Raw genomic sequence first — 15,987 nt, 5'->3', positions numbered from 1 at the left:
ACCTTACATTCATTAACACATTAAATACATTAACACCTTACTTACATTAGCACCTTACATACATTAAAACGCTATAAGCATTTTGATGACTTTAATCACGACAGTTTTGACTTCTATTAGCATTAAGAAAGTTCTTAGCGGTGAACGATGTACATTTTAAAAGGTTTTACACAAATACGAAAGTAAATAATTAGAACTATTTATGTGAGAAAAAACTAGACTATGAAATAAGTTTTTAAAAAAACTGAAAGAAATAAAATAATGAAAAACAAAAACTAGAAAGTTAAAGAAATTAATTAAATAACAAAGTTCAAAATATTTAATATACTTTTTAAGTGCAATTTACGATTAAAAGTAACGTTTAAATTATGTATCTTTTAGTTCTTTGTTAACCAATGCATGGTGCTAGAAAGTTGATTACTGTAATTAAATTGCGCAAAAGAATTTACGTAAAGCGGATATGGACGTAGTTTCCTCGAAATATAAATTGAAAGCGAAACTCATGTAAAGGAGAAGAGAAAATGTAGAACTGAAACGTTGTGTTCGCTGCGAGAAAGCTACAATAACATAACTGCATGGTAAGCGGCAATGGTGTCTACCTACATTTTTGATATATTTTCTATTTTTGTAGCAAGATACCAGATATGTACATGCTGCATGAACTATTAGCTGACCGCTGTGAGTACACACAACTTAGGGCTTCCTTCTAGAATTATTTAATACATGAATGTAATTAATGGACATACTATTTAGTAAGAATATTAAATACAAAATAGGATTATTTTTTTTATTACATTTTATACTTTGTAATGTTCCATTTTTATCTTTTAAAATGTTTAAAATTTTTGAATACAGAGAAATATCTAAAGCAATCTCTATACTTTTTTACCTATATTATATACTATACTGTTTACTTGCTGTTTTATATTATGGTTACAGTTATAAAGAAATTAAATAAATATCACGATGCCAAGTTGCCAAAATATTTTATCTTAAAAAGAAACTCAGCTGCCAACCATAGAGCTTTGTTATTAACCTTCTAATGCACAGCATTAGGAAGTAAAAAACTAAAAGGTACATAAATTATATAACAAATGTTAATTATTTGGAATTACTGTACAAGCAATTAACAAATTGTTATACTGGCAGCTGCCAACAGTTCAAAGTTAGTTACCAATTAATATATATCAGCTGTGCTAGTTTTTGTGAAATCTTTTGCCTGTTTGGATTAAATTAAAATGTGATAAAATAAAAACAACAAACACTAAGTAAGAGAATGCTGTATAACATAAGGAGGAAGGAGTTGGTGGTGGGGAGGGAAAGATAAGAATGGAAATTTTATAAAGTTTTTACAAATTTAAACAAACACTTCTCTAAAAATGTTTTAAATACATGTGTATGGTAAAAAAAAAAAAAAAAAAGGAAATCCAAGAATTCACATTAAATTCAAATGAAATTCTTTGCATACAATCTTGAGTATACTGAGCATTGAGTTTAAATTGTAACTTTTTCCTTCATTAAGATGTTACATTGTAAAGTGTGTTGTTGAACAACTTAATCATTAATTTTAAGTTTTTGGTTTTTTGTTCTTAATTCACTTTCTATTACAAGAAGTTCTCTTTTAGGAAAAAACTATTTTAAAACAACGAATGCAATTACAATTGATAACATTTTAAATTTAAAGATTTGGAATAACTGGAAGATGTTGGGAGGTTATTTATCTGTAGAAGATATAAAGTTTGAGATTTTTGACAATGACATTTTTCAATCAATGATTGGGAAAGACTGGAAGATGTTGGGGCGTTGTTTATCTGTAAAAGATGCAGAGTTAGAAATTATTGACAATGAAGAAACCTGTTTGAAAGAGAAAGCGTACAGAATGTTACACCTGTGGAGAAAACATCATAAGTCTCCAACACTAAATGTTTTAGTAAGTGCATTGGAAGAGACAGAAAGACCTGATTTGATAAATATGATTATACCAAGTATGACTTCAATTATTTATTAACTAAAAGCTTTTGGCAATTATTCATATATAGAATAGCATCTTTAGTCACAGTTAGAAGCTGCATTAAAAATGTTTCTTAAATTGTCATTTTGTTTTAATTTTGACAGGGAATATTGCTGTTTGTGCATCCAAAAAGTGTTGCATTTTTGCAATACTATGCATTTAAGATTTAAACTGGGTATTCAATTATAATTTACAATTTACAATTTAGAATTGTTGATGTCATAATTTTTAAATTTATTCAAAGAAATTTATTCAAAAAAAGTTTTTCTTTTTATCTTTTTTAATTACTAATTTAACAGATGATTAACTTTTCCATTAAAAAAGGAGCCTTTTAAAATATTTTTAAAAATAGATAATCAAGCTAGGTATTATTTTTTATTGTTGCATGTTGTTATATTTATAATCCACATTTATAATCAACATATGGTTGAACCAGTGCATAACTTGTTTGGTTTTTATGATAAGTTTGTTTAATTATTATATTCATCTAACCATGTTCAGCTGCTTAAAATCTAATCAAATGCAAGCATCGGTAGACTATCATTAGTTCAAAAAAGCAGTTTATGAATTCACCAGAAGTATTTTTTTGTTATCATGTGTTTAAGCTTTTTACATTTTAGTTTAGATGTACTCCCAGGTTTTCAGAGTATTTTACAAACTTATTTGATCATCTTTCTCTTCAGATACATTAAGTCGGATGACAACTGTAAACATTTCTGAAAACATTCAACCAGCAACATCTGTGTCAAGTATTGGTTATAGCAGTAGTTCTAGTAGTGATTGCACAACACTTGATTGTGAATATCTTAACAGTGACAACAAAGTGCCATTTAATAAATATGATTGGCTGATGTCAAATAAAACTGAAAGCTATGCTAACGTCAAATGGAAGCAAATAAATCTAGTTGGGTGTGGTGAAATTGGAAGGGTAATATCTTTTTTTTTGTTTTAACAAATGCAATTCAACACAAAAAGACACTTGTTAATGTAATTACGCTTTGTAAAGTTCAAAAATGACATCCATTTTTCCCATTTCAGTTCTTTTTATTCCTCACACAATCATTTCCTAAAAAGCCTAAAAGTTGTCAGTAACATTAAAAATGTGTAGTTAGTATCAAAACATGGCTATCAACACTTTTGTGTGATTTTGATGCTTGCACTTTGCAATATGTGTAATCAATTTCTTCTTATTACTTGTTTGTTTAGGAAAAAAAAATGCTTGCTTGATGCACCATTTTCAGAAAGTCTACTTTGATTCCTAAATGACTTGGTATTTAAATTCTGTGTGGATTTTCTCACTTCTTTTAAATATTTGTTTGATGGGGAAGTTTTTGTTTTATCATTCTATAGCTTAAAAGTACCAATGTTTTTTACTTGTTATTGATTTATAAGTTTCTAACATTTGTTAATCTTAAGTATAAAAATATTAAATTGTAAATTGTACCATCTTTTTTTTTTTTGCATCAACAAAAATGCGTTTTGAAAGAAAAATGTTCATTTCAATTTAACAACAATATTGTCACGGTCATATCACAGTGGCCCAAGTTGTTTTGTCATGTTTTGAGATAACTAAAAAAACTGAGTATTATCAGTATTACTATGTTGATGTTTCTTTTGAACCTTTCATAACATTTTGTTATTTAGGCCCTGTTAAAAATTAACAAAAAAATAACAATTTTTAATTTATCCTAGAGATGTAGTAGGATTTAGGTGGAAATAAAACTTGTTAATGAATTTTTTTACAGCTCCCCAAAATGCTTAAAAAGAAACCTTAAATAAAAGTACTTCACTCAAGAAGTAAAACATGTACTTACCTTGAGTTATTACATCTTTGAAGTTTATATATACAAATAGAAATCTGTTAGTTCAAGATCAAACTTACCCATCTACAACAACCAGAACAAAAGCAGTTAATGGAATTAACATTATTGGTTGCATATAGTATATGTTAAGAGAACTATCTTTTGGTGGAAAGTTGCTGTTCTTATTTGAAGAATGCAAGGTGTATTAGCTTCCAAGTTTTAATGCTGAATAAGGCAAAGGATCTTGCAAATGTTATTCTTTTTTTTTTTTAATTTGTAGTTTGTATGCCATCATTAAAAAGAGGGCACACAAAGTTTCTTTTAACAGGTACTGGATAAGTTAAGAATGAGGTGAGATCTTAGCCTGTCAAAAAGTATTTGTTCAGAATGCATTTTTTCTTATTACAAAAACGTTTTAAAAAGTACTTAATTTTTTTGCCATCACCAAAAGTGCAGAGTTCATGACTAATTTTTCATTCAAAAAAGTTTATTATTCCTAATGAAAAAAAATCCTTCAGAAAGAAATATAAGAGCTATTGAATTCTGTTCCCTTTGATTCTTTTATATAGATCTTGAGAGCTTGCAAAATTAGAATTGTTTTAAAAAAATTGGTTTAATAAAAAAAGGGTTAAGTTTTGAAATTTAATTGTCCACAAACAGTTCTAACTTTCTTTACAACTAGAAGAAGAAAAGTTCTGTTGGCCTGAGTAACAACTATTATTATTTAAGAAAGTTTTCCAGAAATAATATTTTTACATAATATTTTTTTGTTTGTTAGGTTTATCATTGCAAAGATTTAAATACTGGCAAAGAATGTGCTGTTAAATGCATTGATATTGGACCCATTGACAATACCATATTGAAAGAGGTGGAAAAACTTCAAAATGAAATCAACCTTTATAAAAGTTTGATACATGAGCGAATTGTAAAATATTTCGGCACATCTCAAGCTGAAACATTCCCAGGTGAAACATCCCTCTCTATATTTATGGAGTATATGGAACGGGTGAGTGGATTTTTTAGGTCCAATTTTATTAAACTTTTTGAAGATTAAATTTTTTACTAAATAATATTGTAGTTTTCCTAAATAGAAAAAGCTCTTTAATGTTGTATCATTGAGTTACATTTGTCCATCAAAGGTTTCTTGTTGAATTGTCTTTTTTGACTTTTTTTTGCTTGTTTTACTTCACCTATTTAGCTGTTTGTCATTTAAAAGTTTGTGATATTTATGCCACCAATAATTTACAAACTTTTTACTGTGAAAATGGTATCATCTGCTAACTATTAAAGATTTAAGCTGATACATTTTTGGTTTTAAATTTATGACACAGGTAAACATGATAGTTAGATGATACTTGTAAACATGAAAGTCAGATAGAAAGTGGCAGATAGCACTAGAGTAGAAGCATTCTGTTGTAGGAGTGTCTAAAAGTAATGGCTTAATGAGTTATAAACAAAAGTGTAACATTCATATTTTTGATTTAATTTAATGCTCAAAGTATTTGCCTTTAATATCTATGCATAGTTACTTTCTCTTGATACTTCTCAAATGTTTTTAGCTTTCTCTTCTATGGTTATTGCAACTGTAGTCAGCATTTTTAGGCTTCCGACTACTTTATTGTCATTTAGGTGTTGTTTGATTTTGCTAAAAAGCCATATATTACAAGGTGCCAAGTTCGGTAAGTGGAGTGGATTGTTGATTATTGAAATGGCTTCGTTGTTCGGGTAGACTCTCAAACAACTTTTTTGAGATGAGGTTTTCTCCTCTTATGGGAGACTTTCATGTTTTTGGTGCCTGACTAGTTATTGCCTCTCAATGACACTAGCAACAGGTTAGAGGAAGTCTTTGATATATGTTTGAGCGCTTATTGTTTTTCCTTTATCCATGCAGTGGATCAGAAAGGGACATGTCAATTTAAACATGGCAGCAACCATGTAGGTTCAAATTGGCCTCACCAGACAACTGCTCTTTGAAATTCTCCAAAACCCGCACATGATAAATTTATTTCCTTGCAACCAAAGTGTGTCAAGTATATCCAGGATTTGCTGTCCGTCAGAGTGCGGCACAATTGTCATTTACATTTGTTGAGTCTGGCCAAATTCTGTTGGCAAAAGGTTACATGCGTTGCTTTTGGAGTTTTCTTAGGCTGATTGGTTATATAAGTTTTTGAAGACAAAGATTATCATGAATGGTTCTTTCAATGGGACCATTAGACAACTGTTTTTAGACTTTAACTTGATGTAAAGATAATAGAGGATCATTGTTAATGAATTGTTGTAGCCTTCAGAAACTGCTTTTGCCAGAAAGCCTAGAAATTTAACTACATACGCAATCAAGTTTCAAAATAATGCTTGAAATGCTTTATTTTATGCTTTAATTCTGCATCACATGATTAGTTCTTTGAGAAAGATCTTTCTTTTAACAAAAGCCTCTGGATACCCCTAAGTTAAGTTTTAATGTAAAATGTAGATTTTATGATTGGAGTTTCTGTAATTACAGATTGATTTGTTTGCTTTGAGACAACAGCAAAATTGCAATTTTAACAAACTTAATTAAATAGTGACTTAGGAAGAGGAATATCAGATGTTGCGTTACTGTATTTCTTTTAAAAGTCTTTAGAAAAAGTTATTTAAAAATCGCATTTTCTTTTTAGGGATCGCTTCATGATAAATTATTAAAAGATGGTGCTTTAGAGGAGAAAGAGGCATCATCTTACTGTTCTCAAATTCTTAAAGGGATTAACTACTTGCACTCCCAAAACATCATCCACCGGAATATAAAAGGTCTTTTCTTTGTTTATAATACTAAATGTACATTCAACCAAACGTGAACTCAAAGTTGTATAAATTATCGTTAGAACTGGACACTAGTATCAAGTTTAGTACTGAACACTAGTAGTATTTTAAGGATATAAGTAAAGTATTAGTTTTATCAAGTAAAGGGAAACTGGTATCATTTGCAAAAGATTATTAAAAAGTTACCCTTAAAAATAACTTGAAAATTTACAAATAAATTTGAATGATAGGTATTATATCATTTTTACGCCAGGTAAATTTTTATTGAAAATGTAGCTTTATTGCAAATTGAAAATTATTTGTACTTACACAGGTGCCAATATACTACTAGACTCAGGCGGTAACTGCAAACTTGCTGATTTTGGTGCTTTAAAACAAATTCAAGTAAAATTATTTTTTTCAAGTAAATTTTTTTTATAAGTATAATTACTTAGTAAAAATCTGTTTGTTTTCTAATAAATAATATCTTTCAGACATCTATTAAATATTTACGATTCTTGGCTTGTCCTCAGACACCTTACTGGTTAAGCCCTGAAGTTATAAAAGGTGATGTATATGGTGTGAAAACTGATATATGGTGAGTACAACTACGGATCATTAGTTAAATGCAGAACTACTTAAGTACGGTAATTACATATTTTTCCTTTTTCTTTATAGGTTGTTAGGATGTACTGTTATAGAGATGCTAACAACAAAACCACCTTGGTTTGAACTTGGACCATGCGCTGTCATTTTCAAGATTGGACTTGGGCCAACAATACCCATTCTACCTGATGGTTCCTCAGTCGCATGCAAAAAGTTTGTAGATGACTGTTTAAATAGGTAAAAATGAATATTTCTTTTTATTTTTTTTATTCTTAATGAGTTTTGAATTTCCATAGTTTTAAAAATACTTTGCTACAATTTTGATAAAAAGGCAAACTTTTTAATTTCTCATTTAGGGACCCTTCATTACGACCAACAGCAAGAGAATTGCTCTCCTATGCGTTTGTTCAAAGGTGATGAGATACATCATTTACTTACGTTAATGTAATTTTTGATGTGGAAAAATTCAATAATTTACTCATTCGATTTGTCATCACTACCATCTTTGAAATTCTTCGGTTTAAATTTCATTACAGTAACTACTTTTATTTTTGACATTATTTTGTAATTTATTTTGTACATTATTTTATAATTTATTTTGTACATTATTTTGTAATTTATTTTGTACTTGCACGTTTTTGTTTTCTCATCTTTCACAAATTCTTTTTATCAGAGTTTGAAAGGCGAATAGTTTAAATAATATATTCATTCAAGTTTTATCTATGTTGTATATATAAATATATTTAAGTATGGAAATGTTATTTATAAATATAATTATTCAGTTTTTTTTTTGTTTTTTTTCTCATTTGAATTTTATTTTTTTCCCAGTTTTGGAATCTTCTTATTACTGAAAGCATAAAACTTCTTGGTGATACCAAAGTTGGCTAGGAAAGGCTAAGGCATAGGAACGAGCTTTGATTAACTAGAATTAAACATCAGTGATATTGATCCTTAGAATATTTGAAGGTTAAATACTTTATGTTTTTTTCCTAGTATTGAATTTGATTCTTATGTTGTTCCTAAAATTTGTTTAAATTACAGTGGTTGTAGGCTATATCTTTTAGTTTAAATTACAGTGGTTGTAGGTTATATCTTTTATTTTTATCTAAAAAAAAATTATAAAAAGCATGATAACAAATGCATGATAACAAGTCTACTTTGATTCCTAAATCAATTAAAACTAAAAATATGTGTGTTTTTCAGTGGTTTTTGTTTCTATGAAAAGTTGACTATTTTTTAAATTTAGTATCTTATTAATAGTTTGATCACTCAAACTTTTTCTTATTAGGTAGTTAAAACTCTGTGAAGAAGGGTTAAAATCTTTATTCATTAAGTTCTCTATGATGTTGAGATCATTGAGAGCTTAATGAATAAAGATTTGATCTGCCTGATCAGGCTTTGTAATCATACTTTCATGCACTAGTTTTCCAAATAATATTGGGGATAGTAAGAATATTTTAGGGTAAAAAAATCTGTCAAACAATATAAAAAAAAAGCTAATTTAACCTTTAAAATGACTTTATACCATTATATGTGGGGTTACTTTACAAGAGTGGTAACAGACAGTTTATAGTTACATTAGCAAACTCAAGGTTTCTTTTGTTCTAGAATTAATTATCTTTGAGAAATTAATTTTTTCAATTTAGTTCTTGCATGATGCAGTTTAGCTCACCAGTTCACTGATTGCAAAAAAATCAGAGTTAATGTTTATGGTGATTTCCAAGAAACGTTTAGCAGGTGTTAATATACACACAGTAGAGTAGCTATGCATGATATCAAAATCTTTTAATTAGAATTTATAATTGAAATAGTGCACAAACTTGTAAAAAAGGACTTGGATTTCAACAATGAAAAGGTTCCAAGAGGAGTTTGTGACATTTGTTAAAAGTTACTCCAAACATTTGACAAAGGAGGCAAAACCTGGAAATATGGAAACTTGTATCTACTTTAAACAAGTCAGCAGGAAACAAGTTTGCTGCTGAAGGAAAAAAACTACCTGAGTTCTTCACATTTTCAAAACTCAGCATTTCCAAGGAACATGCGACAACAACAGATCACTGATTGCAACTGCAGAAGAAGTTCCAGAAACCTACAGAAACATTAAGAAGTTGCTGGATTTGAGCTACACACTATTTGAAGCTCATCAACTCTTTTGCGGAATTCAATAACATTCAAGCTAACACCCATGTTATTTGTGTGACATTGGCTCAGAAGATCCTTCAGACAAAGTAGACTGAAAGTGGAAGTATGATGTAGAATCACAATAAGTCTGTTGCTACTGGATCAAAAATAAGCAAGTCCAATGATTTCAGCAGTGTAGTTGAAGCTTCTTTGGTCATTGCTGAAGACTTGTTCTTTATCCCACCCATGGAGCTTTACCTTCTTTTAAGAATTGTTAACCACCTGTTTATAAACCTGCTGCAGTGCTAGTCAGAAGCAAGAGACTGGCCTGTTAAGCTAAACATTCAAATGCAACCCCTTTTATGGATCATATGGTCAATTTTCAGGGAGCAAGTGCAGTAAGCTGTTGCAGAATGTTGACATCCTTTAAAGAATAGCTGAAAAGTCCTGCATCTTTCAATTTCAAAACTTCATTGAAACTTTCAGACACTTCACAAGTGTTGTCAATTCATGATTTGGACAAACTTTAAATGGCAATTTCCTTAAAAAATATCTAATACTTTAAGCTACTATGCTCTACTTGCCAATCACTGTGACTTCTAATGCACATACCATTTTTTCTTTGTTTTAGAATTCATTGAATGCTATGGCACTTTGCTTGGATTACTTAGTGAACAGGCAATGGAAGCAATTCGTTCATAGTTTTAAGATTACTGGTAAAGTTTCAAAAGAGACAAATCACTATCTCAAAGTTTTAGCAGTTAACTGTTGAATAAAATGGCAAACATTTGTAAAATCTTTGAAGAAACTTTTCAACTGTATTTTAAGTACATATACATGGAGGTTTTTAGTTAGAAAAAATCCTGCCATAAAAAAAAAGTGTATGAAGTTGGAATCATTTGCACACTATTTTAAACTCAAATGACTGTAGTATATATCTTTTCAAATTTTTATGTAAAACTACATCTGCTGTTTATGTTATTTAATGGAAAAACTATATTTATTTGTACTTTTAACTTTTGTGTAACATTATTTATGAAAAGTTAATGGTTGAAGAAAATGTAGGTTTCTTGAAACTTGTGATTGTATGGTGTTTTTTTGTTAAAATCTTAAAAATCAAATATCTCTCAGACAAAGTTAAAAGATTTTGAAATTCTGCATAGTGGCTGCCATTTGTTCATATTTATACCCACAAAGAGCTTTTTTAGGAATTGTTGTAAACATTAACACTGATTTTTTACAGGCAGTGAGGTAGCTTTAGTCCTAGACCATTTTCTTGGAATAGGCTTAAAAAATTTTTTCTAGTTGTTCTTAGTTATGCTTCAGATAATGCAGCTTCATGTTCTCCCATCTTGTTCAAAGATCTTTTTCCAGGAGTATTTAAAAAGTATTTAAAAGGTGGTTTATAATAAAAAAATTTATTTAATTTATTTGTTAAAAATTTATTTTTTATAAAGAAAAAAATTGAAGATTTTGAATAAATATTTATAAAATATATTTGAGCTTGAATTTGAGTTATGGTCATATTACAATGTCCTAAGTTGTTTTGTCACATTTTAAGAAAACTAAGAATCATCAATATTTCTATGTTAATGTTACTTTTATAATATTACTTTGTTGATGGTACTGAATTTTTCATAAAATTTTGGTATTTAAGTGTTGACAAATAATAACAAAAAAAAATTTGATTGGTTGCAGCCTATGTGTCAAGTATATCTAGGATTTGCTACCCATCAAAAGTTCACACAATTGTCATTACTTTTGTTGAATTTGGTCTAATTCTGTTGTCGAAAAGCTACATTTGTTGCTTTTGGAGTTGTCTTAAGCTGATTTTAAACAATGATACAAGTTTTTGAAGATAAAGATTATTATGAATGATTCATTCAATGTAACCATCAAACAACAATGTTTGGACATGGAAGTTGATGTAAAAAATTAGAGGATCATTGTTGATGAGTTGCCATTTAATTTCAATGTTCTGTGGGGTTGTGGTTGTAATTGGAGCTCCAGGTCTTTAAGGTCCTCTATGCTGTGTTTATATTGATTAATCCATCTCCAAATTTTATGATTGGAGTTTCTGTATTTACAGATTGATTTGTTTGCTTTGAGACAGAAGCAAACTTGCAGTTTTAGCTAACTTAATTAGTAAATTAGGAAGAAGAGTATCAGATGTTGAGTTACTGTATTTCTTTTATAAGTTTTTAGAAAAAGTTATTTAAAAAGCGCATTTTCTTTTTAGGGATCGATTCATGATAAAATATCAAAAGATGGTGCTTTTAATGAGAAAGAGGCATCATCTTACTGTTATCAAATTCTTGAAGGGATTAACTACTTGCACACTAAAAACATCATCCACAGGGATATTAAAGGTCTTTTGTTAATAATACTGAATGCACCTTTAACTAAACGTGAACTCAAAGTTGTATAAATTATCTTTAGTACTGGACACTAGCATTAAGTTTAATACTAAATATTAGAATTATTGTTAGTATTGGACATCAGTAGTATTTTAAAGATAGAGGTAAAGTATAAGTTTTGACCAAGTAAACTGGGAAAAAAGGGAAACTGGTTCCATGTGCAGAAGATTATTAAAAAATTACCAAATGATAAAACTTGAAGACTTAACAATAAGTTTGAATAATAGGTATTATGTCATTTTTACACCAGGTAAATGTTTATTGAAAATGTGACTTTATTGTGAATTGCAATTAATTTGTACTTACACAGGTGCCAATATACTATTAGAATCAGGTGGTAACTGCAAACTTGCTGATTTTGGCGTTTCGAAACAGTTTCATTTAATGTTATTTTTGTCAAGTAATATTATTTCTTAGTAAAAATGTCTTTTTATTTTCTGCTAAAAAATATCTTTCAGATTAATAGTTCTAATGCAGGAGTCCGATCTCTCCATGGAATGAGTCCAGAAATTGCAACAGGTGCTGAATATAGTTGGCAGGTTGATATATGGTGAGTATAACTATGGAGCATTAATTACATGCTAGAACTAAATAAGTACGGTACGGTAATTACATGCTAGAACTACATAAGTACGGTAATTACATGTATTTTCTTTTTTCTTTATAGGTCATTTGGATGTTCTGTATTAGAGATGCTAACTACAAAACCACCTTGGTCTGAATTTGAACCATTAGTTGCCGTTTTTAAGATAGGGACTCAACCAACAATACCTCATCTGCCTGATGGTTCATCAGCTGCGTGCAAAATGCTTGTAAACGATTGTTTAAAGAGGTAAAAATAAGTTTTTTTCTTTTTTTTTTTTTTTGTTTTTTTTCTTCAATAAGTTTTAAGTTTCGAAATTTTTAAAATACTTTAAAATTTTTATGAAAACTCAAATTTTTTAACATCTAATTTAGGAACCCTTCGTTACGACCTAAGGCATCAGAATTGCTTTCATATGTTTCTTCAAAGATGATGAAATACATGTACTTACGTAAATGCAATTTTATTGTGGAATAAAACCGGTTACTGACTATAAGTTAATTAAAAAATAAAGTTTCCGCGTATAATTGACGGTTTTCGCCAGTTATAAAGAGAACATCAAAGTTTTTTTTAGATACGATTTCTGAACTTTCCAGCAACTAGTTTTTGTTCCGCACGTTTTTTAGAGGCCAAGTGGTGAAGACTAGGCCGCATGGCGAACACTGGGTGTTTTACCCTATGCCTGTTTGAACTGTAGCTTCATTATTATCAAAACATCTACTTATTGTTTCTTTAGGTAATTTCTCATCTAAGCTTGTTTTATAATGCGATGCTCTTGCTAAAAACGACTTTTCCATAAATACCATTAACCTATTATAGTTTAATAATCAGTAAACTAATGGTGCTTTCTTATTACCTCCAGATTTAACAGAGTGCTGAAGAATAAACTGAACCTTATGTAAAACAAATAACAAAAATGCACAAGCAGCATGTATTTTTAAAAAAAAAACAACAAAAAGAAAAAGTATCCTCTCAAGTTTCATTACTAAATGAAACCAGAGGAATATATTAAAAAAACATCAAAACGAATTCCACCGACATGATAAAAATTTACGACGGTAACCGATTCCAACAATTGGATAAATAGGAGCAACAAAACTAAAACTCCTACATTTACATTCGTATGATGATTAGTTTTTGGAATACAATTAGCGCATTAACCATGTAAAGCTCTTAGACTAAATAAACAATTAAATGAACTGAAAGAATTATCTTTTGAAGTTACTAATTTTGGATTTATCGACGGAGATCTCTCAACATATCATCTTTTATTAATTTTATCCACGTAAAGGACCAAATTTTTTTTTTTTTTTTTTTTTTTTTTACAAATTTCGAACGAATAATGGAGTAATCTATTTTTTGTTTGTTTTAAAAGTGCTCGTTGCCAACAATTTTTTCAGGCTAAAAATATACAATATTGGCATTTTGAGATTTTAGATTAATATACATATTTAGAGAGTTTCTAAAATATATCGCACTGATTTGACGAAAGTAATGAACTATAACGATACAATCGAATATATTACGATAGAATCGATATAATTAATCGATATCTTTGACGAACTTTAATTGGTTTGATTTATTTCAGTTTTAGAAATTAAGATTGTTAACATAAACTTTTCCACAGAAAATTAAAGTTGCGTCGGGATAAAATGGTTCAAGTCATTCTATAAATTTTCAACTGCGATGAGTCTGGTTTGCCATGTGTCCAAAAACCATTAAAAGTGACATTCGGCAGGCAATTACTCTCTGTAACACAACATAGACACAAGCGAAGCTAAAAACTTTCTAATCGAAGCTAAACGATTAGCAATTATAAATAAGACATTTTAAATATTGCTTCTTTTAAAGATACTTTTCAAATATCTTTCAAATCACCAAGACCTTTATCAAGACTTAAAATGGCCAGCTCTGCCAATTCGCAATAATCTCATCGTTTAACAAATATCTAAAAGGTAATAACTTTTCTTATAGGAAAGTTGGGGCATCCTTGATTGCTCTTCCGAACAACTTCCTCTTCAATCATTTTAACTTAAACTGGTAGAATTCTCAACTTTCTCAACATAAACCACCGCCAAATCAATGCAAAACGACAGTTTTTCCACATCTGGAGTTTTACATACAGCATCTTTAGTAAACACATGAACTTCTTCAATATGTTGGGAAGCTAACGACCATGGTGGCCATCGAAGTAGGCCAATACTATACAGGCTTCAAGTAACCAACATTTAAGGTAATCGTATCAAAACATAAACCACATTGGTACTTGCCACTGCCATACAACTTTAGCAGTGCCGGTAATAATTCTCCAGTCCCGTAATCGATTTCAGGATCTCCAAAAAACGTATTTCACCGCAATTTTTTATACAAACGCAAAGCTATAAGCTGGCTACATCTCCAATGCCTTTAAAACCTCGTATAAAGTTCGACTGAACAACGACTGTTTCATTCTTCTCTTTCACTGCCTGTTACGCTGACCCGGATAGTTTTAGCATCATGGGTTAAAATTGTTTCTGAAATCCACCATTAAAAGAAGGTTAGCTTGTCAAATTTTTTCTACGTAGCTAAGCAATAACCAAACTGATGAGTTCCGGTTCCCTATCGCAATGGCAGTTCTTGAAAACATCTCAACGATAATTCAATCGCAGTTAATCCATGCTGAGGGTCCTTGTTGCATTTAACAGCATATCCTATTTAATACCTGACAATTCTTCAATGGTAAGAACAATAAAAGCATAAACATTTTTAATTGAAATTTTATTGCAAGAATAAGTTTGTCATTGGTTAAAAAATAGCCTAATTGAGAAGTGTTTTTCACAGTAGTTTACTTAGTCAAAAAAACCTTTGAAATGTTACCTGAAAAAAAAAAAGCAAATCTTGTTTAAGGTTAAATGGAAAAGTTTAAGCGTGAAGCTGAGAGATAACCCAGAACGAAGACACAGAAAAAAGTGAAAAAAATAGTTTGAAAATTACTGTTAGATATATGAAAAATACCACACCTTTTTGTATATAAACAATCATCTTTCTAAACATTTCTCTGCATAAAATTAACAATTTTTTAAGTTTTTTCCAGAAACTTCTAACTACTTCTTAAATTAAAATTCAGAGGATTACTTACCGGAATCTTGGCCACTTTTGCCTTTTGAGACAAAGTTCTGTTATATCGTACTTTCAAATATGCTAAATTTTTTTAAATCTAATTTTTTTTGAACGTTGTGAAAAGGCGATTAGAAAAATTCTTGACGTCACAGAAAGAGCCAAAAATACCTAACCTACTAGCCGTTAATCAAAAGTGAGCATGTCAAAACAATTTCAAGTTTCTACATGTATTTCAAAAATAAATAAAACAATACGCAAATATTCAAAAGTTTCACTTGTCCGACTTTCAAAATCTGATAAAAAGAATTTGCGAAAGAATGAGAAAACAAAAACGTGTAAGCACAAAAATAATTTACAAAATAATGTGAAAAATAAAAGTAGTCATTGTAATGAAATTTGAACAGAAGAACTTCAACGATGGTAATGATAACAAATCGAACGAGTAAATTATTACATTACGACCTGCTGCCGTAGGTCGTAATGAAAGGTCCCTAAATTACAAATTAAAAAGTTTGCCTTTTTATCAAAATTGTAGCAAAGTATTTTAAAAACTATAGAAATTCAAAACTCATT

General features: G+C 29.5%; 3 protein-coding genes across 6 annotated transcripts in view; 2 read left to right on the top strand and 1 right to left on the bottom strand.

Annotated features, from left to right (window-relative positions):
* Window positions 1-510: 510 nt before the first annotated feature.
* Window positions 511-11,684, top strand: LOC149894192 (mitogen-activated protein kinase kinase kinase 2-like). Of its 2 annotated transcripts, XR_016453516.1 has the most exons (11): window positions 511-578; window positions 1,626-1,985; window positions 2,695-2,939; window positions 4,592-4,819; window positions 6,468-6,597; window positions 6,923-6,993; window positions 7,083-7,186; window positions 7,267-7,431; window positions 7,551-7,607; window positions 8,023-8,160; window positions 11,555-11,684. XR_016453516.1 is itself a non-coding variant. In XM_090091067.1 (9 exons), the coding sequence occupies exons 2-9, from the start codon at window positions 1,703-1,705 to the stop codon at window positions 7,609-7,611; spliced, it is 1,287 nt and encodes a 428-aa protein (XP_089947193.1). In that variant the 5' UTR covers window positions 511-578; window positions 1,626-1,702; the 3' UTR covers window positions 7,612-7,698. The 2 variants fall into 2 exon arrangements, 1 of the variants encoding a protein (XP_089947193.1); XM_090091067.1 differs by lacking the exons at window positions 8,023-8,160; window positions 11,555-11,684 and having other exon boundaries at window positions 7,551-7,698.
* Window positions 11,685-11,751: 67 nt separating this feature from the next.
* LOC149894191 (uncharacterized) lies at window positions 11,752-12,806 on the top strand. The gene is made up of 3 exons (XM_090091111.1): window positions 11,752-12,282; window positions 12,400-12,564; window positions 12,690-12,806. Exons 1-3 carry the CDS (start codon window positions 12,155-12,157, stop codon window positions 12,790-12,792), a joined length of 396 nt encoding a protein of 131 aa, XP_089947237.1. The 5' UTR covers window positions 11,752-12,154; the 3' UTR covers window positions 12,793-12,806.
* Window positions 12,807-15,653: 2,847 nt separating this feature from the next.
* The window catches only part of LOC149894188 (mitogen-activated protein kinase kinase kinase 2-like), a 119,097-nt gene continuing 118,763 nt past the window's right edge, over window positions 15,654-15,987 (bottom strand). For 2 of the 3 annotated variants that reach the window (XM_090091092.1, XM_090091086.1), the window contains one exon: window positions 15,654-15,905. In XM_090091092.1, coding sequence (XP_089947218.1) covers window positions 15,767-15,905 — 139 coding nt within the window. In that variant the 3' untranslated portion in view covers window positions 15,654-15,766. The remainder of the gene's footprint in view (window positions 15,906-15,987) is intronic. The other variant, XM_090091077.1, reaches the window with a different exon arrangement.

The sequence above is a fragment of the Hydra viridissima genome, unplaced genomic scaffold, assembly GCF_058129835.1.
Source record: "Hydra viridissima isolate aposymbiotic clone 2 unplaced genomic scaffold, HvirCarnegie_v1 scaffold_1, whole genome shotgun sequence".
Classification (NCBI taxonomy): Eukaryota; Metazoa; Cnidaria; class Hydrozoa; order Anthoathecata; family Hydridae; genus Hydra; species Hydra viridissima.
This window is presented reverse-complemented; position numbering and strand designations above follow the sequence as displayed.